This window comes from Stigmatopora nigra, chromosome 23, assembly GCF_051989575.1.
Source record: "Stigmatopora nigra isolate UIUO_SnigA chromosome 23, RoL_Snig_1.1, whole genome shotgun sequence".
NCBI lineage: Eukaryota > Metazoa > Chordata > Actinopteri > Syngnathiformes > Syngnathidae > Stigmatopora > Stigmatopora nigra.
Window position 1 is genome coordinate 1,046,249 of NC_135530.1, and position 23,785 is coordinate 1,070,033.

At 44.5% G+C, this 23,785-nt stretch overlaps 3 protein-coding genes across 18 annotated transcripts in view; 1 reads left to right on the forward strand and 2 right to left on the reverse strand.

The window, feature by feature from the left end:
* The window catches only part of ppfia2 (PTPRF interacting protein alpha 2), a 24,503-nt gene extending 7,334 nt beyond the window's left edge, over positions 1-17,169 (reverse strand). For 3 of the 5 annotated variants that reach the window (XM_077709602.1, XM_077709600.1, XM_077709601.1), the window contains exons 1-20: positions 16,871-17,169; positions 15,408-15,663; positions 5,475-5,576; positions 4,769-4,933; positions 4,566-4,640; positions 4,371-4,481; positions 4,082-4,303; positions 3,859-4,005; positions 3,322-3,456; positions 3,167-3,250; positions 2,971-3,102; positions 2,834-2,896; positions 2,333-2,424; positions 2,136-2,268; positions 1,836-2,044; positions 1,526-1,763; positions 895-924; positions 683-813; positions 435-613; positions 273-363 (exon numbers count right to left, since the gene is read on the reverse strand). In XM_077709602.1, coding sequence (XP_077565728.1) covers positions 273-363; positions 435-613; positions 683-813; positions 895-924; positions 1,526-1,763; positions 1,836-2,044; positions 2,136-2,268; positions 2,333-2,424; positions 2,834-2,896; positions 2,971-3,102; positions 3,167-3,250; positions 3,322-3,456; positions 3,859-4,005; positions 4,082-4,303; positions 4,371-4,481; positions 4,566-4,640; positions 4,769-4,933; positions 5,475-5,576; positions 15,408-15,656 — 2,588 coding nt within the window. In that variant the 5' untranslated portion in view covers positions 15,657-15,663; positions 16,871-17,169. Of the gene's footprint in view, positions 1-272; positions 364-434; positions 614-682; positions 814-894; positions 925-1,525; positions 1,764-1,835; positions 2,045-2,135; positions 2,269-2,332; positions 2,425-2,833; positions 2,897-2,970; positions 3,103-3,166; positions 3,251-3,321; positions 3,457-3,858; positions 4,006-4,081; positions 4,304-4,370; positions 4,482-4,565; positions 4,641-4,768; positions 4,934-5,474; positions 5,577-11,020; positions 11,305-15,407; positions 15,664-16,870 lie in introns of those variants that run through there. The other 2 variants (XM_077709603.1, XM_077709605.1) reach the window with 1 other exon arrangement.
* Positions 17,170-18,526: 1,357 nt separating this feature from the next.
* foxm1 (forkhead box M1) lies at positions 18,527-23,189 on the reverse strand. Of its 9 annotated transcripts, none has more exons than XM_077709915.1 (9): positions 22,945-23,189; positions 21,265-21,693; positions 21,027-21,181; positions 20,680-20,865; positions 20,427-20,555; positions 20,288-20,329; positions 19,922-19,955; positions 19,670-19,842; positions 18,527-19,574 (listed from the first exon to the last, which is right to left on the reverse strand). In XM_077709915.1, exons 1-9 carry the CDS (start codon positions 22,985-22,987, stop codon positions 18,981-18,983), a joined length of 1,785 nt encoding a protein of 594 aa, XP_077566041.1. In that variant the 5' UTR covers positions 22,988-23,189; the 3' UTR covers positions 18,527-18,980. The 9 variants fall into 9 exon arrangements, with proteins under 9 accessions (XP_077566041.1, XP_077566040.1, XP_077566043.1 ...); XM_077709914.1 differs by having other exon boundaries at positions 18,527-19,589; positions 22,945-23,186; XM_077709917.1 differs by lacking the exon at positions 22,945-23,189 and adding an exon at positions 22,183-22,431 and having other exon boundaries at positions 18,527-19,589.
* Positions 22,419-23,739, forward strand: rhno1 (RAD9-HUS1-RAD1 interacting nuclear orphan 1). 4 transcript variants are annotated; one of them, XM_077709926.1, is made up of 3 exons: positions 22,419-22,596; positions 22,794-22,901; positions 22,966-23,739. In XM_077709926.1, the coding sequence occupies exons 2-3, from the start codon at positions 22,800-22,802 to the stop codon at positions 23,449-23,451; spliced, it is 588 nt and encodes a 195-aa protein (XP_077566052.1). In that variant the 5' UTR covers positions 22,419-22,596; positions 22,794-22,799; the 3' UTR covers positions 23,452-23,739. The 4 variants fall into 4 exon arrangements, with proteins under 4 accessions (XP_077566052.1, XP_077566053.1, XP_077566051.1 ...); XM_077709927.1 differs by having other exon boundaries at positions 22,797-22,901; XM_077709925.1 differs by having other exon boundaries at positions 22,422-22,596; positions 22,757-22,901.
* The last annotated feature ends 46 nt before the right edge of the window (positions 23,740-23,785 follow it).

A 23,785-nucleotide genomic window follows, 5' to 3' on the forward strand; every position in this document is an offset into this window, starting at 1 on the left:
TCTTATGTTTTTTTGTGTTTTACAGCCCTTCTATCTTTTTTTTTTAATGACATTTTAATATTTCTTAATATATTCCTTTTTACTTGACTTTGTACTTTATACTTTTTACTTTGAATGATGAGTATGTTAATACTTTAGTCCTTTTTTCTGTTGATGTTTTATATGTACTGTTAACGGATGCACTTTTTTATATGTATCGTATCTTGTGCTGACCCATCTGTCAAATTTCTGCCCAGACCAAAGAAAAATTAGAGGGAACATTGTTGTCTTACTTCTTCCTCAAACGGCGGTCCTTTTCGGCCTGCGTCCCCAGCTTGCTAACTCCCACGTCCTGGCCCGCCGCATCCGGGTCCATCAGAGTAGCTACACGTACAAAAAAATTTCCGTCAGCCCATTTTTTCTGGGCGATTCAGCCGCGTGGACGTAACACCCACCTTGCGGATCCACCATGACGTGTCGGTGCGCCAGGTGACCCATGCGTCCTTTCTCCTTCTTCCCAAAGAGTCGTCCGATGGATGACTTGATGCCTTTTTTCTTGGGTTGCTTGTGCAGAGAATCCTGGCTGCTGGCCACGCTGCTCAGGGCGCCTTCGGCATCCAGCGAGGCGGCCGCGCTGGAGGTCGGGAAGAGCCAGGGTGCGTCAGTCGGGTAACGACGGGAAATGCACGCTCCTACTACCTACCTTCGGGAGTCGTTGTGCGAAGAGGCCGGTAGGGTGTGTGTCATCCTGACCCCACGCGGCGTGGTGGGTGGCGACGTTTCGCACTTAATGGTGGCCTTATCCTCGCGACCGTCCTCGTCCACCGCCGCTATCTGGTAGACAAAGTGTCAGTGGACGGAAGGCAGGTAGGCTGTCCGTCAAAATTGAACCGTCGCGGATTTGGCTGTACGTACCTTCCGCCTGTGCTTTCGTAAATCGCTGGGCTGTCGGGAGACAAATGCGTGACGGGTCAATATATCTGGCGACTTATATGTTTTTCCCCATATTTTATATGTTTTTTGATCATTGTGTACGCCGTATAACAACTTTTGTACGGAGTATTTTCCAAGTACTGTATTTTCAACAACTACGAAAAATGTTTAAGCTGGTGTACTTTATACTTTTTACTTTACTTTGTACTTTATACTTTTTACATTACTTTGTACTTTATACTTTTTACCTTACTTTGTAATTTAGACTTTACTTTGTACTTTATACTTTTTGCTTTAATTTTGAGTGATGAGTATGTTAATACTTTAGTACTTTTTGTCTGTTTATGTTTTATATGTACTGTTAACGGATGTACTTTTTTTCTGTTTATGTTTTATATGTACTGTTAACGGATGTACTTTTTTTCTGTTTATGTTTTATATGTACTATTAACGGATGTACTTTTTTTATATGTATCGTATCTTGGTCAATGTGGCCCCCGGGTCCAAAAGTTTGCCCACCCCTGAACTAGACCAACCGAACGGCCGCAACGACGTTCGCCATTAAAAGTGACATTTAACAAAAACGTTCAAGTGATTACTGGTATGGTCTTACCAGCGTCATGACACCCATGTCCCGGGCGGGACTCCGGGGGTCCAGTTTGGGCGTGGAGTGGCCGCTGGGTGGCGAGGAAGACGCCAGGGAGGAGGCGGTGGCCGAGGCCGTGATGGAAGCGCCATGGTGGTGATGGTGCATGCGGGCTAAGTTGAGACCCTCCAGACTAACACTGGCCACGCGGCTCTCGATCTCCTCGGCGCGCAGCTCTGTCGACTCTTTCTCCTCCTGGATCAGCCTGCCGTGTGCGGAGCTCCAGTATTCAGGCCAACGTTTTGGACGGGAGGTCGCCGCCGGCGGTGGACGCTACCGGATCTCCTTGTTGATGGCGTCCAGCTGCTCCTGAAGCATCATGGCTAGGGTCTGCGCGTCGGAGTGACCGCCGGGCGACAGAAGGTCCATGGAGCTGAAAAGCGTCTCGCGGTCGTCGTCGTCCATGTCTGACATTTCCGTGTCGCTCTCAAAATGGCCGCTGGCCAGCTGCTGCGAGCGCCACTCTTGCTCGCCAAGAGATTTGGCCTGATCGAGGAGAAAAAAAACAAAAAAAATAAACAGAGTGAAAAGGAAGGTCTAAAAATGGATGATTCATTATGGCTGTCAGTCATTGCACCTTGGTTTCCCGGAGGCCCACCCGACCCCGCCGAGGCCTGCGTATGACCTTGGCCGAGCGGTAGTGATCCGACTGGGTCTCGGCCAGGGACCCCAAGGAGAACCGGAGCTCGCCGGACGTATCCAGGTGAGACCTGGTAAAGGATTAGCGTCACTAACCAAAGCGCAGGAGTCCGCCACTAAAAATGGCAGCCTCACCGTGACAGGGTGGGTTCGGTGAGGGATCCCACCCTCAATCGGAACTGGTCCAGCTCCGACCGCAGCTTCTCCATCTCCTCGGCCAAATGTGTCTGGAGGAAGAGCGAGATTATCCACCCATTTTCGAACGTTTGGTCGCCGGGTGTTTGGTCCCCGTTGGTCCCCAGTTTTTTGGTCGCCAGTCAAATGGTGACATAGAGTAAGTACTGTTGAAAACAGCTCTCAACAAGAGTTTAATATCTAAATATCTACTCATGAGAGAGAGAGTTTAATATTTTACTTTGACAACAGTAGATATTTAGAGATTAAACTCTTGTAATATAATTTTGAGAGCAGTACTTAGATATTAACCTCTCTCTCTCATGAATCAACAGTAGATAGTTAGATATTAACATCTTGTTGAGGGCTGTTTTCAACAATACTTACTCTCTGTCACCATTTGACCGGCGACCAAACATCCGGGCGACCGAATGTCCGGGCGACCAAACGTCCGGACCTCACCTTCTCGTGGATGGACTCCTCGTACTGCTTTCTGTAAACTTCTGAGTCCTGGATGAGTAAATTCTGGAGGCCAAATAGACAGAAGGGCAATGAGAAGAGGACGCCGAGGGGGACGGCAAAACGCCAGCTTGGAGAACCTTTTCTTCCAGAGCCGCCATGCGTTCCTTGAGGTGCAGCTGCAGGCGCTCGTTGGACTCGGTCAGGAGGCGGTCCACCGTGTCGGACAGACGCTTGTTGTGCTCTTCGTTCATCTTCTCACGCTGGCGAGCCTGGACGATGGAGGACGGCGTGAAGATGATTGGATGCTTCCCATCGGCTCGTTCTGGGGCTTACCCTGAGAAGCTCCTGATTCTTCTCCTCCAGCTGACACTCCAAGTGTCGCATTCGCTCCTCGATGTTGCCGTGACGCTCCTCGGCCTACGGCATAAGCCGCTTTTATTTCAAAATGTGCGACTCAAAGCAAAAACAACAACAACATGAGCCGTGACCTTGGTGAGTGCGGCGATCCTCTGGGCCAGCTCGGCCTCCACCTCGGGGAGCGTCTCGGCCTTGCGCATGGTCTGCTGGAGCTTCTGTTCGGCCAGCTCTAGCCTCTCTTGAAGCTGCCGGTTCTTCTCCTCCATCTGGGGACAGGAAGGGACATTGAAATCTTGGTGGCGAAATGGCAAAATGGCTAAAATTGGCAAAAAAATAACTAAATATGGCAAAAAATGGCAACAAAAATGCTAACAAAAATAGCCAAGAATGGCCAAAAAAATGGCAAAAAATTGCAAAAAATGGTAACAAAAATGGTAAAAAAATGGTAACAAAAATAGCCAAGAATGGCCAAAAAATGCCCCAAAAATGGCAAAAAATGCCCAAAAATGGCAAAAAAAGGCAAAAAAATGCCAAAAGAATGGTAACAAAATGGCCAAAAAATGGCCAAAAATGGCCCAAAAATGGCCCAAAAAATGAATGGCTACGAAAATGGCAAAAAACGACAAAAAAATGTCAAAATGGCCCAACAGCAGACTCACGCAACCCACCTGCCTGAGGAAGGCCTCCTTGTTGGCCAACTCGTTCTCCAGCTTATCGTTGATGTCGTGCACCGACGTAGATTCGCGCTGGGCGCTCAGATAGCGCTTCTCCAGTGTCACGATGCGCTCCTCCATATCTTCTTTCTGGCACATAGCCTGAACATGGTCAAAAAAATCCCCCCAAATCTCAGATCGCTAAGTCGTCTCAGATCAAATTGACGCCATCCCACACCTCCTTAATGTCTCGCTGGTACTTGTTGTTCATCTCCTCGGACTTGATGAGGTCCTTGCGCGCCGTCTCCAGTTCTTGCTCCACCTCAGAAACCCGCGACGACAGCGACGACATGCGCTCCTTCATCTGGGCCAGCTCGTAGTTTTGTTTCTCCAGAAGGTCCTGAAGCTCCGCCACTTGGCCGGCCTCGCGCACCGACTCCAGGGCGCCATTGGACAGACGCTATCGGGGAAAAACGACAGCGACCGCTCAGTCCGGAGCTGCGACCGCACGGCATTCGGCCACCAACCTTTCCGTGGACCTTCTGCTGCGGCTCGCCGCCCTCCGGAACGTTGTCGGCGGCATCGCCCGACGCCACCTTCCGCTGGATCTGAGCATTCTGCTCGCGTAAGGCCACTATCTACACGGATGGGGAGGGTGCCGGAGCGTTACGCACAAAAAAAAGTGGACTGAATTCCTAATTCCTTTATGAAATGTTACCTACCTCCTGATTGGCTGCAGTCAGGTCCTCCTCCAAGACAGACACCCTCTCCAGAGACACCCGCAGACGCTCTCGCACCTAGAAGAGCAGAAAAATGTCGTCTTTCGTCTTTGACGACTATAGACGTCCAATCCAAATCATTGTGGCCGACAGTCCTGGAAATGGATCGGACGTCTCGGAGCTACGTGATTGGACAGCTACAATACCTTTTCATCGAGGGCTTTGTGATGTTCAAACAAGGACTTGAGGGCTTTGAGGACCTCCACTTCACTGGAGACCCCCGAGGGGGACTGGGCCTGCCTCTTGACGACCGTCATGCGCAGCGACCGCTCGTGCCGGGACACCAGACATTCCAGATGCTCCAGTAGCAACTTGATGGAGAAATCAGACTTCAATATTTGCACTCTGGCGAAAACTGGACTTCATAACTGTTGGATTAATTCTGTAATACTATTATATATATATGTGTGTGTGTATTTAATAATTTTTGTATTTGTCTGGGGCGAGCTCGGGATCGTAACATGTCACCGAGGACTGTTTTACTGGAAGATAGGTCTGACCTTTACCCCAGAATGCAGACCTAGAAGGACGCTTATTTTTTTTAATTTCCAATGGAGTTGTTTTTGAGTTCCCACCTTAATTATTATTATTGAATACCTGATATACGATGATTGTAACAGCTGTTGTTTTTCTTACGCCATTGGATTAATCAATAACCTTGTCATTGTTTTGATTTGTGGCCTTAAATGGGCAAAATAAATTGCCAAAACGATATCAAAATGGATTTTCACTTGCAAGTAAACACCAGAGATGTGATATGAATTGATGTACAAATGAATAGATGTCTCCTTGTATTGTTTCATGTTATATTAAAGATAACTAAAAAATGAAGCTAACAATAACGGAGCCCACCCTGGTGTTGTTCCTCTCGGCTTTGAGTTCCGAGATCTCCTCTTCCTTTTCCAGCAGTTGCTCCCTGCAGGCGTTGAGCTCCTTGGTGAGGGCCGCAAACTCCTAAATAGAAACAAGAAACCAAGTTACAGCATGTGATTTTTAACAGGATGAAAAGCTTGCAAATGTTCCTGCTTTGTCGCATTATGCTGATTGTGTTTGAGCAGATAGCATCTTAATGTCTAACCGAGCTGTAGTCAGAGTATAAAAATCATACCAAAGTCAAAAAAGATCCAAAAAGCCCCAATCTGGGAGGAAAGAAAGCAATTCTCCATTACCGCTGGAGTATTAAAGAGGCTGACTACGCATTAATGAAGGGCGCCATTGTGAAATCCTCATGCTTGGCTCTCATGTGATGTGGCTAATGAATGCCAGCATTTTGAGAACAAACAAGAAAAAAAAAAATGTTTGTCAGAAAACAGACAGAAATGCTGTTGACTTCAAATACAATTAGTAAGAGGGCCTAGATTAGACGTAATCCAAATATAATACCTAAGAGAGTTTAATATCTAAGAGAGAGTTTAATATCTAAGTACTGTTTAATTTCTAAGTACTGTTTCATATCGAAGTACTGTTTCATATCAAAGTACTGTTTACTATCTAAGTACTGTTTCATGTCTAAGTACTGTTTCATATCTAAGTACTGTTTCATATCTAACTACTGTTTCATATCGAAGTACTGTTTCATATCTAAGTACTGTTTCATATATAAGTATTGTCTAATATCTAAGTACTGTCTAATATCTAAGTACTGTCTAATATCTAAGTACTGTCTAATATCTAAGTACTGTTTCATATCTAAGTACTGTTTAATATCTAAATACTGTTTACTATCTAAGTACTGTTTCATATCTAATTACTGTTTGATATCTAATTACTGTTTGATATCTAAGTACTGTTACATATCTAAGTACTGTTTAATATCTAAGAGAGAGAGTTTAATATCTGGCGACCAAAAGACAAGCGACCAAACGTCCGGTCACGATTTGTTTCACATGTACTGTAATTATTTGCTGACTAAAAAATTCAATATGGTGTTCTAAAAGTCCTTTCCGAATTGAGCCTTGAAAAAGAGGGGGTCGTCTAATATTTGGGCCAATACAGTAAGTCATATAGTTAAAATTTAAATAAAAAAACCCTGTTTATGGATAAAATGAAGCATCCTGGCAATACAACAGTAGCACAAACTGGCTTTTTTTGAAGTTGGGAGTTGCCAGTTTCCACCCCCGCCATCCCTTTTCTAGCCAACCCTCATCTACTAACTGCCTTGCCAGGAAAACCTTCTGAAAGCTTGGAGGCTTTGTGTCAGCTTAATGTCCACGGCCACCAAATAGATAGAAGGGGTCCCCAGGAAAAGAGGGTGCGCCCACTCCCGAATACAACGCCTGGAAACAGCTGGCCAAAACGTCAAAGGCGAGCATCCCTCGGAGATGTGTTTGCGTGTGGAGTACACGAGTTCGCGGAGGGAGGGGCAAGTCCATGTTAATCAGTTAGTGTGAGTCGCTCACAGTTTGGCTCTGACCCGACGGGGAATCCTAGCCTAGAAAAAGCTTCTATTAATAGCCCACCAGCTCCTCTTACGTTTTACACTTCTGCTGGTTTCCCCGCGCAAATAAACAAATGAATTAAAATAATCCCTCATTAAAAATGTTGAAAAAAAATGAAAATCTGCGCAGAAATCCCTGGTAGGCATCGCATGGATAATTGACTTCTTAAGGACGATACCTCAGGGGGGTGGAAGAAGAAAAAAAATTGAAAAAAGTCAATCCTGGAACGCCAATCGCCCTGGCAACCGCAGCTCCTGTTACCATAGCGAAGCATGGAACTTCGCTCCAGCTCCGAGGGGAAATCTCTTTAAGTCGTGTTGGAAGTTTGGAGGACTTTTTGCTAGAGATTTACTTGTAAGGATAGACTTATAAAGACATAAATGTGTTGTGTTAAGCACTAGCCAATCACAACTTTGCATTCTTTATCAATTTCTGTATGAAAGATCATTGTAATCGAAGTATAATTGTATTTTGCATTCTGAAAATCTTGTTTACACTTTTTAATGTGTAATATCAGAACTGAGATATTACAGGCTAGCATGACTGCGAGGGCACACCTATGCCGCCTTGCCTTCAATAATGCATGCAATTCTTTAAAATAAGAGACATTCAAACACGGAATTTAAATGATTCATGTCAGCACTTGAAGTGTCACGCCACGCTGCATGCCTACGTTCTTAGTGCAGTCAAAAAGGGTGTTCGGACTTTTAGTCGCCACTCTTTTGGTCCCTTTGAGTCGCCGATCAAACGTTGACAGATAGTTTACTGTTGAAACCAGCTCTCAAAATTATATTCATGAGAGACTGTTTAATATCTAAGAGAGAGAGTTTAATATCTGAGTACTGTTTGATATCTAAGTACGGTTTAATATCTAAGTACTTTTTAATATATAAGTACTGTTTAATATCTAAGTACTGTTGAAAACAGTAAATATTTAGATATTAAACTCTCATGAATATAATTTAGAGAGCTGGTTTCAAAAGTACTTCGATATGAAACAGTACTTAGATATTAAACACTACTTCGATATGAAACAGTACTCAGATATGAAACAGTACTTAGATATTAAAGTGCTTAGATATTAAACAATACTTAGATATTAAAGAGTACTTAGATATGAAAGAGTACTTAGATATGAAACAGTACTTAGATATTAAAGAGTACTTCGATATTAAACAGTACTTAGAGACTAAACAGTACTAAGATATTAAACTTCTCTCTTAGATATTAAACTCTGTCTCATGAATATAATTTTGTGGTTTCCACAGCAAACTCCCTATCACCATTTGACCGGCGACCAAAATACCGGCGACCAAACGCCCTCCCAGTTCAAACGGACGCCGTTCATCGTCAATAGCGCCCAAAGAGAGCAAACATGTAAATCTGATTGGAAAAGGCCAGTTTGTCTGGCGTCATTTCCTTCTTTATCCCAGTAGACACCCGTGGGTGCGGCCCTTCCAGATTGTCTGTAAGAGACTGTGTTGCTACGGCAACCCAGGGTGGAAGGCCAGCCAACCCTCCCTCCCTCCCTCCCTCCTCCCGATGGGTGTCATGAGGTCCGGGTCGGATAAAATCTGATTGCCGTTCCGGCTCTCGCAGTCACTTTTATGTTAGAAAATAATCTTGTAATATGACTGCCATGCACAACACCAAAAGAGAAGGATGAGGGGAGGACGGATGCATAAATCAACAAATCATCACTTAGTCCAACAAGAGTGAAAGAAAAAGAACTGAAATAAATCCATTTTCTACGCTTGGTGTCACGTCCGTGATAACCCTGATTGGTCGCTAGATGGATTCTTCAATAACGCAGTGAATAAGAGAGAGATAAGGAGAAATATTTCATATAAAATTGGTATACCAATTTTTTAAAAAGGTTTTTAACAGCTTGTATTAAACATTGTGGAAGAAATTATGTGGATTTTGTGTAAAATGCTGCCCTACTTATAAAAAAAAATCCAAGTTGCAAAACAAGCTCGAGAACAAAAACATTGTTTTTCGTGTTTTACAGTCCTTCTCTTTTGTTAAATTCCATCTTAATATTTCTTAATACATTCCTTTTGACTTGACTTTGTACTTTATACTCTTTAATTGAATGATGAGTCATGAGTATGTTAATACTTTAGTCCTTATTTTCTGTTTATGTTTCATATGTACTGTTAACGGATGCACTTTTTTATATGTATCATATTTTGTGCTGACCCGACCCATCTGTCAAATTTTTAGAGTCGAAAAGTTTGAATGTTATAACCCAGGTTTGCGTGGGTTTTCCCTGCGCACTCCTGCTTCCTCCTACATCCTAACAACATGCAAGCTTAGCTAGAAGGTTGAACACTGAATTTCCCCTAAGTATAATTATGAGCACCAAAGGGTGTCTCTCTCTTTTTGCCCAGCGATTGGATAGCAACCAATTTAGGGTTTCCTGCAGCTACTTCGATATGAAACCGTACTTCGATATTAAACAGTACTCATTTTGGTCTGATTAGACTGGCGAATTCCAGTCTTCCCAATGGCGGCAGGTTCTGTTTTTGCTGATCCTTGGTTGGGGTCACTCTGGCATTCGAAAGCTGCCTCATCCTTTTAATCGCAGCGGAATCCAACAAAGTGGGTCAAACTGCACAGCCCATCTGCCCCACACGGATTTTAAACACTGATTAAAAAAAGAAATAGACAGAAAATAGGGCAAACGTCTCCTCCTCGACCACGCCGTTAAGAGACCAATGCGACTCAATTACGCGTACAGCCAAACAAACAAAAAGGGCAACCTCTTCAATCTGCCTAAATACAAACATTGATGATGTCAGCCCTCATTTGCATTCGGACGCCGTTTGCGCTCGCGTCCGTCACGTGCATACGATCGCGTGAGGCAACAACTTGATTGACAGCTGTCTTCGTCGCACGAGAGGGTGGACGAGCATCTTCGGCTCAAGGTCAAGACTACACCGCGTTAGCCTGCTGATGATGTCAGTCGGCGCTTGAGGAAAAAAAAAAAAAAGATGAGTTGGAAGGACAATCCCTGGCCGGCCGGCGCCCTTTGGCGCTCCTCCGAGTTGGTCATTAAAGCCAATTGAATTGCAAGATGGATGCGCCGTAGCAAAGATGATGAAGATATCTATCCACCGAAACGCCACCCCCCCCCCACCCCACGCCTCCCACATACCCTAAGGCTGTGTGCAAACATGTTGCCATGCCAGAAGTGTCAGAATAGAAGGTTTGTGCACAGCAGCTGCGTCTACACACTTTGTACTCTAAATTGGAACAAAAGGCACTCGGCAATAATCCATCAATATTTCAGGTTTTGTTTTTATGTCACGTGTGGACATGATATAGGTTGATGCTCAACTAAGACCCAACGTCACTTGATTGAAAAGTACAACCACATTTTAGGCTTTTTCTTCTGTCAAAATTGAGGATAATTTTATATTCGTCAATATTTACCAGAGCTGTTATGATTGGATTCAAATGCTAAGGATTTAGTTGGATAGAATGTACAAGTTTGGAGGAATTAAATAAAAAGTATTTTTTTTAATTTTTTTTTTTTGCCATTTTCACACAATTAAAATTATTTTTTGGGTTATTTTGTGTTTCCATTGTTTTGCTTATACAACCTACATTCATAATAACCCTAGTCATTATAAACACAAAATATAATTTTAATACTCCACCCCAAAATAAAACGAAATTGAATTCAAACAAAAAAAAGCCTTATCAGATGATACAATAACAATTCTGATATGCAAGCCAATCAATATATGATGACCCTGATTGTAATACATCCACATAGAGATCAATACAAGCCAAAACATTGCCTCAACATGACTTTCCTATTTCTGCAAAAGTCTCAAAAATTCCGACCTACCATTGGATAACAAATATAGACAAACTCCATCTGTTCACATGCATAATTAATGAATCAATTTAACCGACGATGGCGATGGTGACAACAATCACGTGACTCGCCTGGAAGGTGTAGAACCTGGTGCCGTTGGGCGGATGCGCCTTGGGGGAGTTGCACCCCGCGTTCACGTCGGAGAAAATCATAATCCCTTCTTCCCCAGATCAGGCCATGATCGCCGGTGGTTGAGCAAACAAAAGAGCGACAATCACCCCCAAAAAACAGCCGCGTGAGGTGAACACGCGCACTGGGCGTGCCCGCGCGACCCGCCCGAATCTTCCACGTGGTGCCGCCGAGTGGCCCGCAGCTGCGGGCTCGAACTGATGCTGCGGAGGCTCCGCCAGCTCGGATGGAGACAATCGACGACCCTCGCCCCACCCACCCAGTCAGTCGCGCCAGTGTGCGCGTGCTCCATCATGGCCGACCAATCAGCGGGAAGAGCATCAACAACACGCCTGCCGGCACTACACTAAGAAAATAAATAGCAACTCAAAGCTTTCATGAAGTCATTTATATCCTCATTTTAAAGTCGAATAAAAGATCACCAAAAGGGGGGGGGGCTCCAATATGGGTGAAAAACCAACAGAGGGCGCTAGAATGAAATAACTTTGTTTGGAGTCAATTACAAGCCGGAATAACAGTCGTTAATTGAGTTTTTTGCAAAAGCTCCGCCCAGATATTGTTGCCGCTGCGTTTTTTTTTTACTGATTTTAGGTCATTTTTGTGTCACTTCTTGTTGGTTTTGGGCAATTTTCCCTCAATTTTTTCGTTATTCTGGGTAAAAAGACCTGCCATAAGCAAGTGCATGTCAATTTTCGCTCAAATTTTTCATGTAAAACAAGCTGTAAAACGCAAAAAAACATAAGAGTGGACAGAGTTACTGCCACTGGCTGCCGCGTAAATGGCACCATCATGGGGAAAGGAGTAAAAAAATAGATTAAAAAAAGTTTGGATTTTATTTACTGCGCGCCATATGATTGCTGCTGCGCAGAGAAGACGAGATTAGTGCAAAATTGTGCACAGCTTAGAGGGAACATTGGTTTTGGGGCATGTTAAGGTTCCATGTTAACACATTGGCTACCATTGACAGCAGAAAGTCCCCAAAAATGCAAGGAATAATTGAAGTACAAAATAAGAGTATGTTAAGCTACAATGATTGTTTAACTTTCAGCAAATACCTCAGCTTTATTTGCAACTTGGGCCTCATCAGCTAAGCAGCGGGACAAAATCTCATAAGTTTCTCATTAAAGCCCCCGCAAGAAGAATATTGCGGGCATTTTTAATAAAGAGAAAAAGAGTGGGACATATTTTCCTTGCATCGGAATCTAAACATGGTTTGAAAATGATTTGAAAAAATGGGGTTTGCTTTGGAGATATAACCACATTAGTCCCTAAAATGTGGTTAGCGGTATGAAAAAGTTGCATATCTGCAGGGATGGTGTTTTCTTTGTAAGAAGAATTGTTGGACAATTTAGAAACTACTTGGAGGTCATTTGGAATCATTTATGACTAAAGCATTTACTTTGGAAGTGGAATGTTGCTCTCTGCTGGGCATAAATGACATAGCAACCATTGCATCATGTGAGGAGGCATTCATTGGTGCTTTTGAAAAATTCCATCTAAAAACATCTATTATCCACCACTATTACGACTACTACTACTACCACTACTACTTCTACTGATACAGCGCCATCTAGTGTATGTATAACACTACTACTAACACAGCTCCAGGTATTGGATGTGGTATGACAATCACTACAAACTACTACAACCACCTCTACTACCACTACCACCACTACTACTACCACTCCTACCACTACCACCACTACTACCACTACTACCACCACCTCTACCACTACCACTACTACCACAGTAGCAGTAGTAGTAGTGGCAGAAGTACTGCTGCCACTACTACTACTGCGCCCTATATATGAAAGCAACTTTAAGATGGGCCATTCATTGAAGGTGCGCCTTATCGTGCGGAAAATACGGTACTATGAAATTTCTCCCATCTCCAGTCACTTGGCACCAGAGGCAACGTTGTGCCGCGACCTACTTTTTATCCGCCGTCACCCACGCGGCCGGCCGGTCGTGTGTCACGTCTCGCTCTCCGACCGTCTGAGGCGAAGCGCGATCTTTCCCGGCATGCCGATTTAGCGCAAAGCCAATGAGCTTTAACCATACAATAACAGCCTTTTGCCAGCAGACCCGTGACGCTCACATGCCGCCGCTGCCGCCATCAAAAGGCGGCCTTGTAGCCAGAAACAATGGCGATATTTCTGCTACGTGCGGGTGACTCGTTGCCTCCAGATCACGCTTTTTAACCACACTTCTCTTTGTGAATGTCGATGAAATGAACTTAACTCATGCTAAACCAAAGAACAGAAATAGCTAATTAATGAGTTAAATCCCCACTACCACCCCAAACACACACACACACACACCACCACCAAGTTGTTCAAGCGTTAACCCGTCGTCACGTGATCAGGAGTGACATTGGCCGGGTTGTTGTGACGGACGCCCGAGGTAGAAGGCGGCATCTGGACCGACAGGGGGATGCTTCGGAAAGTATTTCTCACCCACTATACCAGACATGGGCAAACTACGGTCCGCGAGCCACATAACGGATGCACTTTTTTATATGTATCGAATCTTGTGCTGACCCAGCCCATCTTTCAAATTTTTAAAGTCAATGTGGCCCCCGGACGGAAAAGTTTGCCCATCCCTGCACTATACTAAAAAAAACGTTGCAAAATACATTCTAAAAGTACTATAACTCGGTTTTTGGATTTTGTCCGAGCGAGATAGCGTCCTCATCCCCTCCGCGGCCACAGATGACATCACATTCTATTTCCGGCATTCAGAAGAGTGAGCGAGAACCGAGAGCTGATCTCAGAACAGCTCATCATTTCCCGGCCGACCCTTTGATGGCTCTCCGCATGGAGATTGGACAAAAAACGGCACATCAATCTCGCTTTCCCTAAAAACGACGACAATGGATGTCGGCTGACAGCGCCCCGCCCAAAGTGTGAACTAAAAACACCAACAGAAGGTTCAATAGTGAATCGCTCTCACCCTTGGGATTGGCCAATTATTCCTGTCCTACTTCTTGAAAGTGCATCAGCTGACTAATACTGGAAGGAAGGACTATTGGTTCAAAGGCAAACGTCAATGACGACGTATGGATGCCATTGATGGCGATAGACGTCCAATTGATTTGAAGCGGGAGGCTTGGCAGCATTCAAACCAACATTGACTATTTCTTATCTATGGCCAAAGAGAATTCCTCTTTCCCCAAATCACAACACAAGATGCGATACATATAAAAAAAAGTGCCTCCGTTAACAGTACAAACAGAAAACAAGACTAAAGTATTAACATACACATCATTAAAGTAAAAAGTATAAAGTACAAAGTCAAGTAAAAAGGAACGTATTAAGAAATATTAAAATTTCATTTAAAAAATCTCACCGAGGCTCCGAAACATGGCCAGATGACACAAATATGTCACATCCAGTGAAAAGGGAACCTTTTTCCCGGGTGTCCCTTTAATTTGTAGCAAAAAAACTACAGATCCGGATGCCAAAATTCCGTCACACGCCGGAGACCGGTTAACAATTTGATCTGCCCGATGAACGGGCCTAGTTTGCAAAAACGCTCCTTTAGTGATGGCGTGGGGTGTCCTTCAAGGCCCTTCACCCCCCACCCCGCTTGGTACAGTAGAGTGCTCAGCATAGCCTGCGACAGCGTGATAGCATACAAGCCAGCCTCCGCCGGCGTCCTTCGCCAAGTGCTTTCATTTTGCCCGGCGGGATGCGTAGCTACATCCGCGCGGATCCGTCGCCATGGCGCCGGCCGGGGTCGGGCCGGGACGGCGAGCCCGAGACCCGAAGGAGTGAGCGACGTAAGCAAAATTCAAAAGGCGGAACTCCTGAACGAGGCCAGTCGGGAGCAAACATAGTGGGAGGAGTCTTAGTCAATAAGACAATGTCCATCAAGAAAAGCAATGGATGATGGAATTGATGGGACATTATTTAGTACCGTTGGATTCTATAATATATCATTGAAAAGAATAGTTCTCAACTCTACAGTGTGGATATTTCTTAAATAAAGATGCTAAATGACCACTAGAATGTCCTTAGCAAAAAAACTAGTGGTGGGATAAATCCCCACATAACACAAATATATGGTGCATTAAACATTTAGCTTATTCGCTAGTGTTGACATATCAAAATATGGTGCTCGGATGTTTGGTCGCCAGTCTTTTGGTCCCTTTTGAAGAGTTTATTGTTGAAACCAGCTCTCAAAATTATATTCATGAGAGAGTTTAATATCTAAACAACAAAAGGTCAACTTTTGGATTCAAATCAAGCAGCAAAAACTGCAAAAATGGGCCTGAAATACTTATTGGGCTTAAGAAGGAAATGTTTCCAATGCAAAAGGCTGCCTTACCTGTGGTAAGGCGGAGCTTAGCTGCCTTTGTAACGAATCACGGTCGTAGATGACGTCCTGCAGGTGCTGCTGGGAAAGGCCCAGGCTCTCCTGCGTCTCCCTCAGCGTGTCCAGCAGCCGGTCACGCTCGTCCAGCATGTTGACCATCAGCTGCTCGAAATGGGAGTCCGGGTCGGCCGAGCCGCTCTGCGAGCCGCGCTGGCTCAGCGCCGTGTCCTCGCTGATGGTGGGCATAACCTCGCACATCATCTTGCCCCTGCGCCATAACAAACAAACATTGTCAAAAACAAAAAAATGTCCACTTGTAGGAATGCCATGGCTTTTGAATGCTCGTTCCTCAATCAAATCCTTTCAAAAAATAACATTGACCGCAATGGCGATGGATGTCTGGGTTAGGGTTAACATTTGTTTTTTCGCAATGTCGGAATTTTAGCTCTGGTTAGCATCTACGAGCGCCGCCCATTCCGTCAATCGCCCTTGGCGAATCTCGTTAATGACGCTAAACATTTACAGATAAGGCCACGCTCAAAAAATGAAAGCGGCCACGTCCTCCAGCGCACGCCAAAAGCTGCCACTTTGCAGATAAGGCGACGCGAGGAAAGGACGCCAATTCATCGACGTTTGACAAAAAAAAAGTGTTAATTAAAGGGCGGAAAAGCGTCGGCAGAAAGAAGGCGACGTTGGCAATCCGTTGGCTGACTTCATCCGAGGCGGCATCAAAACAGGTGCCCAAAGCAAGTTAGAGTTAGTGAAGATGGGTTAGGGTTTGGTTTAGGGTATGGGTTAGGGTTAGTGAGGGTGGGTTAGGATTAGTGAGGATGGGTAAGGTTTGTGTTAGGGTTAGTGAGGATAAAACAATTCATAAAATGAGATAAGCGAGGTGCATAACATGGACAAAAAGGATTGTCACATGACAGGAACACGCACACACACACACACACACACACAGACAATTTCCGTGTGTATTCCAGGATAGTACTGGAAGACATCCAGGAAGGGAACACACACACACACACACATAGACAGACATTTATATTGTATACACACACGTGCAAATGGAGGTTGAACGGCCGTCGACGTCACTACGCTCCATACACGTGAATCTACGCACACCATCAGGGCGTTTAACTCTTCGTGCGCCATTGATTGAGCGATGGTTGTCGCTCCAAAGGGAATGAACATGTATTGCTGTCAATGGCTATTCCTAAAAATCTCCCCTCATACAAACAACCACAACACATCTGTCTCATTACTATGACTTCACACACCCCTGACGCTAATTGCTTGTGTGTACGCTAAAATAATAGCTGAGGGTGCTTGGCTATTGTCTCCTGTGCATTACATCATGGCAAGCAACCCCGACACCCCCAAGCCCATGCTCATTCATACCCCCCTTCCCCTCCCACCCCGCAATGTCACGCACGCACAATCACCTTGGCGATGTAGGTCAGGAGCGCGCTTACCTCGCGTGCGCGTGCGTTCACGCCGACGTCGTCGTCTGCAGCTCGCGCTTCCAATTTGAAAGTGTTTGTGTGCGTGCGTGTGCGTGCGTGTGAGTGTATGCACGTGTGTGTGCGTGTTAATAAACCAAAGATGGCTTGGCGTGAGGAAGGCGCGGCCGGCGTGCTCTCGCCGCCGACACTACCACCTCCATCCTCATTCTCATCATCATCATCATCATCTTGTTCACGAAGGTGGCGTCCTCGGCGACATGGCTTCTGCGTCGCTTGACGGCCAAGAGGAGCTCGAGGAAGAGAAGGAAAAGGATGGGGAGAAGGAGGAGGCGAGCTGGGAGAGACCATTCAGGGACGAGGAGGAGGGGGAAGTCTTAAAGTTGCAGTTGTGCTTTGTTTGCATCCTCATTAAGGGAGACGGCCAATCAGGAGGTTGTGGGGACTCACTGATAAACACCCTTAACATAAGAATTTGTTCATTTTACTAAAGAGGTTGACTCATATTACCGACGAGGAAAGCAAACCAATATAATCCCACATTCGGACGTAGCAAAAGACACTTTAATGACACAGACAGGGGTTGATTATTAGATACACACACCTGGTTATACAAAGTAAGGAAAGCCAGGAGGGTCAAAAGAGGTGAAACGCATACAAGAATTGCATGGACAGTACACACAAGGAATATGTTAGGATAATACAAGGAAAATAGCAATGTTTAAGCAAAACCAATGAAATGAATGGCGCGTACTTGATGTGGTCTTGTGGTTGCCAGGGTAACCATTTCTCTCTTCTTTCATTGACAATATTTGTATGGTCAAATTTTGTGATTGGACGAGGACATCCAGATGTCACTCGGACTCCGACTCCTGTTGCATGCGTCCCCGATTGGGCTGAGCGGGGGCTCCAGTTGCTAGGCAACCATGCAGCTGGGGCCTGTAGGCTCACTAATGATTTTTTTTTTCATGCTTCGCACGTTTTGCTGCCTCTTCCGCAAAGGTGTGCGTCAAATACTGTACGTGTGGGTGACGGTTAGTCCATTGGGAGAGTTTGGACGCCGGTGGCGGACGTTCAATCCATTTCAAACAGGAATAATCTTGCGGCATCAGACTAGACGTCCAATCCATTTTACCCAAGAGAGGCTGGTAGTGAAACTTCAAAATTTACCAAATAAATGTAAAACAATAGAGTACAACATATTTGAAAATGTGTTGCATTGGAACATTTAAAGAGAAAAAGTCCCATTTCCAAAAAAAAAACAAAGGTCAAACCATATATGTTTGAACGTAGAACGTCCTTGAAACCTTCCGAGGCCACGTTGGTGCTCCACCACGACCGCGGGAAGAGAGGACACGTCTCCTAGCAACAGGAAGCGACCCTCTTGGCCCCGAAGACTGGAAGTGAAGGATGGTGTTTCGAGGCATCCAATTTATTTGCAGGTGGGAGGGGTACGTTTGTTCAAGTTAGATAAAAATATTGAGACAAAAAAACTTTTTTCCCTTTCTAAGAAAAAATGTATACTTTGTTTTGATGTATTTTTTTGTCAACCAAAAATCCACAAAATAAACTGATACTATGTCCCCATTATTTTACAATGTTAAAACAAAAGATTAAAAAAATGTGCTAATTTTCTTGTCTAATAATCACTATAATAATAGAGAAATGTGAACTTCAACGAACATATTTAATGAACAATTGAACCACAACAAAAAAATGGCAGGAACATTTGTGCTTCTCTCAGTCACCGCATCAACTTTTGTATTTTAATAAAATCCAATTGGTGATAAGAGTAATAAGTAGTGCTTCTGAACATCTTTTCTTAGAAATAGCTTATTATAAACCATCTTTGACGCTTTCTAAGCCCCAAAAAAACGGAAGTAACTTTAAGGGCAAAAGAAGGAACCTGAAAATAAATAACACAAAAAGAAAAGTGCAAAATCAACATAAATACTTGAGATTTTTCTCTACAAACAAAAGTGTCAGTGAGGCAGTCCACCAAAAAAGCCCTGTTAAGCAGAGGTCAAATCGATGAAATTCACGTTTGGTCTATGGTCCAAAACAAACAACATCAGCTGGGAACATTTTCTTAACTGCAGAGGACGTGAAAACAAATTCCGGCCTACTCGAGATTGAGGAGAATCTTAGACAGGCTGCTATCATCCAATCCCAGTTCCAACTTCTCGTTCTGGTTGAAGCTGAAGTCCATCAGGCTCAAGCTTTCGTCCATATTACCCAGAAGCAGGCCCTCGGTCAGCGAGCTGTTGGCGGCGCCGCCCCCTTGGACCTGCCCCAAAACGGGCGTGGGAAAGATGTCCTCAGGGAGGGCCCAATCGTCCAAAGCCACGCCACTTGGGCTCAAAGTGGCGTAGTCGAGCAGGGGCGTGAAGGTAGGCATGCTGGGTTTGCGGATGGGGCTTATGTCTAGCACGCTCGGGCCCCTGGAGGGCGAGAGGGTGGAGGAACTGGCACTCGTCTCTGTTACGGGGGTCTCCCGGGGGCCCCCTTGGAGCTCCTTCTCCATGTCCAGGCTGGTATCTGTTCCGAAGTCGCAGACCAGGAGCGGCTCCTCGTGTCGGCGGCTGACAAGACACTGCTTACGTCTGGAGCCGCTGGCTTCTTGGCGCCGCCAGGGCGTCTTGGGACTCCTGAGGCGGGCGGGGCTTCTAACAGGCCTCTTCTGCATTTTTGCCAGCTTTGCATGTGCAGCATCACCCTGCGAGAACGACATCTGGCGTCGTAACAGACCACACGTTGATAGACGTCCAATCACGTGACTTGTGTTATCGTAAGTGAGCTAAAATGTCCCACCTTTGTACAGTGTTTGCGTTTGCATTTGGCTTTGCGTGGAGTGCTGGATGTTTGGAGAGTTTGACGAGGCACCACCGGTGAGGACGAGGGCCGACTGGCGGTGGCGTCCAGGGGATACTGGACCGGGAAAAAGAAGAATGGCTTTTGGGGGAGAAGAGGTTTCACGTGGCGCTCTGAAGGGAGTCCAAGGAAAAAGTCAAGTCAAAAGGCCAAAATGTATTTTTTTGCCTTCATTTTATGTTGGCAACTCACCCGCACTTGGATTTGTTTTGGCAAGGGGTGTTGGCTGCAGTTCAATAAACAATCGCAGACAGATTATTAGTAATAAGGGCAAAAAAGTCAAATTCGAAAAGGATGAGAAATCAAAAATGAATATTTTGTGATTGAAGTCACAATATAACATTCTATTCTAGTACTTTTGTGAGAAAACTGTATAGTTTACTATACACATCTTAGAATAAAAGGTTTACTATTAAAGTTTTTCGCAACCTTCATATGTAGTGTCCTACGTAATAGTATTGTGAGAAAATGGTTACCATGTGATGTAAAATTTTTCGTCCTCAATGTTCGAGTCAGAGAAATAAAACATTTTGTCATCCATCTATTTCTCTTGCTTACTTGATTAAATGAAAATGATGCTGAGACCGGGTTGAGTCCAGGCTGCAAAAGAACAAAGTTTTTTTGTTGGTTATCTTAAAAAAAACACAACAACAAAATTGAACCAAAGTTATCTTAAGTACTCAAAAGTATGTCAGACCGTGTACACCCGATCCAGGGTGAGCCCACGATTGCCCTCGGGTCGAATGGTCCAGTATGAGCCTTTCCCATTGGGCCACATCTTTCGCTGGAACATTCTGTGCAGGGAGAGGTTGTGGCGGACGGCATTCTGCCAAGAACAAAATATATATACATCAGAGTGAGGGTTTATGTTCATTATAATGGAATATTAAAGAGATAGTAACTGTAATATATGGATACAATAACGGTGGGCAAGTTATTACAGTAAGCACCTTCCAGCCACTTCTGTTTTCATCCTGGAAGAACTCAAAGTGGTTCTGGAGCCACTCGTAGATTTCCTTTAGTGTCATTTGGACATTCCTGCTACTGTTGAGGGCGAACTGGATCATGGTCATGTAGGAAAATGGCGGCTTTCCAGGTGCGGCTTCCTTTGGGCAAGCGTTGCCAATGTTGAGGGTCTGAAGAGGACAGCAGTATTGTTAGTTGCTTCAAAATCACAAATTGATGACTTTCAAGGGGTGCTCGGACGTTTGGTCGCCAGTCTTTTGGTCCCCTTTGGTCATATGTACTTAGATATTAAACAGTACTTAGATACTTTCAATTAGATTCAAGAACTTGCCTTAGTTTCAGAATGCACCGAGTTGACTGGAGTCTGGTTCTCCTTATTGGACTCGTCAACGGCAATTCCCGGTGGCATTGCGCCTTCCTTTTTCAACCACTGCATGACGCAGTTGGAATTCTGGTCAAAAAAGCTATCCTTCTCCACCGTTTTTACTGAAAAAAATGTACACAAAAAAAAGCTATTGGTGATTTGTTGTTATCATACAATATTTCTGAAAAGAAGACAAATTTCTAACATTGTTCATCTGTGAGTGCCCCCTGTTGAGAAGCTAGCTGTTCCATCATGCCGCTCGGGAAAACAGCGTCCTCGGTGGTCTCGGGCATGGAGAGAGATTTAAAGCCACCGCCCAGGATGATGTACTTGTCGGGGCCTTGGCCATTGCCTTCCCTGCTCTTGGCAGTGAGTGCCTGAATGACACTCCAGAGATCGGCCATCTTGGGAATTGCAACCAACTGAGTGTTGGGAAGCACAGGGTGCTGCAGGATGCCCACCCCAACCGGGAGGTTGGGTGTGGCGGACGAACTCCCCTGATCTTCTTGGGATGCATTTTGACTCTCAGGAGGTTTGCTCAGCTGGTTTGACAGCTTTCGTTTTTGGAGGATCAGGGGTTTCCTCGGCTTGTTTCTCATGGTCAAGAAGCTCCAAAAGATGTTCTTCAAAAACGCTGTTGAAAGAATTGACAAGTTAATACACTTAAACATTAATCTTGAAGGGTGAAGCGTCAGTGAAACCCTCGAATGCAATCATATCATTACGTATCAGTGAATACATTCGATCGTTAAAGTCCAGTAACGAGAAGAAAGGCTTGGAATAATGTACTTATTTCGGTAGTTTTAAAAGTGCAGGAATTTGAGATATTCTGCCGTTAATGTTGAACACTTGCTATAATCACGCACATTTTGCTAGTACCATTAAGAGAGTCGTGTCATTTGAAGATGGCTAGTTAGCTAACATAGCCGTTATCTACCTAAAACCAAGGCTTCACCTTTCACATTATGGTGCCCATTGGGTCCCTTAACGCGGATTCCTACACGCCACCATTCAAAACGGATACAAAACTCGCATTATTGTTCACTTTTTAGTTTAAGGATAAAACGTCTTTTGGATTTTAGCGCTATGGTTGCTACGGGTTAGCTTTGACTACGTTACTTACCAACCGACCAATGATGGAGCACAGGTTATGGCCAATCGAATGTGAAACTGCAGGCAAAACCAGGAACTACCCTTTCTCAAAAACTGAAGCTAAAACGAAAAGTAGACCAAATGCTTTTTTTGGACAACAGAATAAAGTGAAAAGACTTTGCATTCACTCAAACACTTTTCTTTTTCCCAACAACCGTTCTTTGAATTTTCGCGCTACAAAGGCTACGGTCTAGTCATGTGGTTCGGCAGCAGCCAATGGCAATTGGTCAAGAGTCAGGAAGTACCATTGTCAATCGAAGGGGGGAACAGGAAGTTTTTTGAATCAAAATAAAGGGAGACCAAGTGGAGATGAATAAAAGGGAGAACCCCGTTAAATATGCGGTTGGTTCACACACTTCCCAATACACCAAAATGAGATATTGAGGTGAGTGTACTTTGCAATTCGTCTATATAAAACAACAACATGGGGCAGATACCTTGTGCTCGTGTTTGGCCGAGTGCATATAACAAACGTAGCTCAAACTGTAAACAATAATTCAATGCTGAAGTCTTCGGACAAAGTTTATTTTAATGCCTCGCAAAAGTTCCAAAACTGCAAAACCTTCGTTGCTGTTTGCCGAGGAGCCCATGAGCATTGCCAAACCCCCATCTACTCCTGAGATTCGTGCTGCCCTGCATCCCAAAGTGTTCTTCACAGAGAAAAAAGCCAGCACAAACTCCACTTCCTGGGTAACTTGACATAAATGTTCCCATTTTACATCATATAACTCACCTGATTGCTCCTTTTTAAAAGGTAAACTCTCAGTTTGGCACATCAGTGGACGTTGCAGCGCCACGGGCAAAAAGTGGCCGCAGCAGGAAGCGTCGCTTGGGTACCATCATTCAGGACACATGCAGTATATTGTCCAATAAGACCACCAGCAAGTTCCCCCCGCTATCATTTCAGTCAAATGGACTCCATCATCCAGCAAAGAAGAGACACAGAAGTTGTGCAGCTGTCTCTGCAGAAATATCACCAAAACAGAAACATGATGATGATGACTCCGACGATGCCCATAAAGAAGAAAATGGCCGCACCCCATCTTCTATGGTACTCCGGCTACTGGCCGGGTCTTCCACTCCACCACACCGTCAGCCAATCGATGTGCTGGTGCCCGACACACCTGAGCAATACTATGGCCTGAAAGTAACATGGAGGAGGCGGCTGTGGGTTATGACTATGTTGGAGGAAAGAGGGCAGCTGACGGAATGCCAGAAGTTCATCCGCAGCAAAAAATAAGATGTGAATTCAACTTTTATGATCACAATCTATTTTCTCTCTTATTTATTGGGAGTGCTGATGAGCAGACTTCAGACAAGTGTTCAACACTCACATTTATTCCTCAATCTAGAGTTTGGAATCAAATACTCAGCAAGTAATATTTGTGAATGTGTTAATATATGAATGCAATCATGAATTGTGCAGGTTTTATATGAAACAAAGTGATTCTTTGACCTGTTTAGAGACTCAAACGACTTTACCTTAATGTGTTATGTCAGATCATTAATAAAACAAGTGTTGACTATACAGAGTGTCACTTTGTTTAAGGATGATGCAATGCAACGTGGTTACG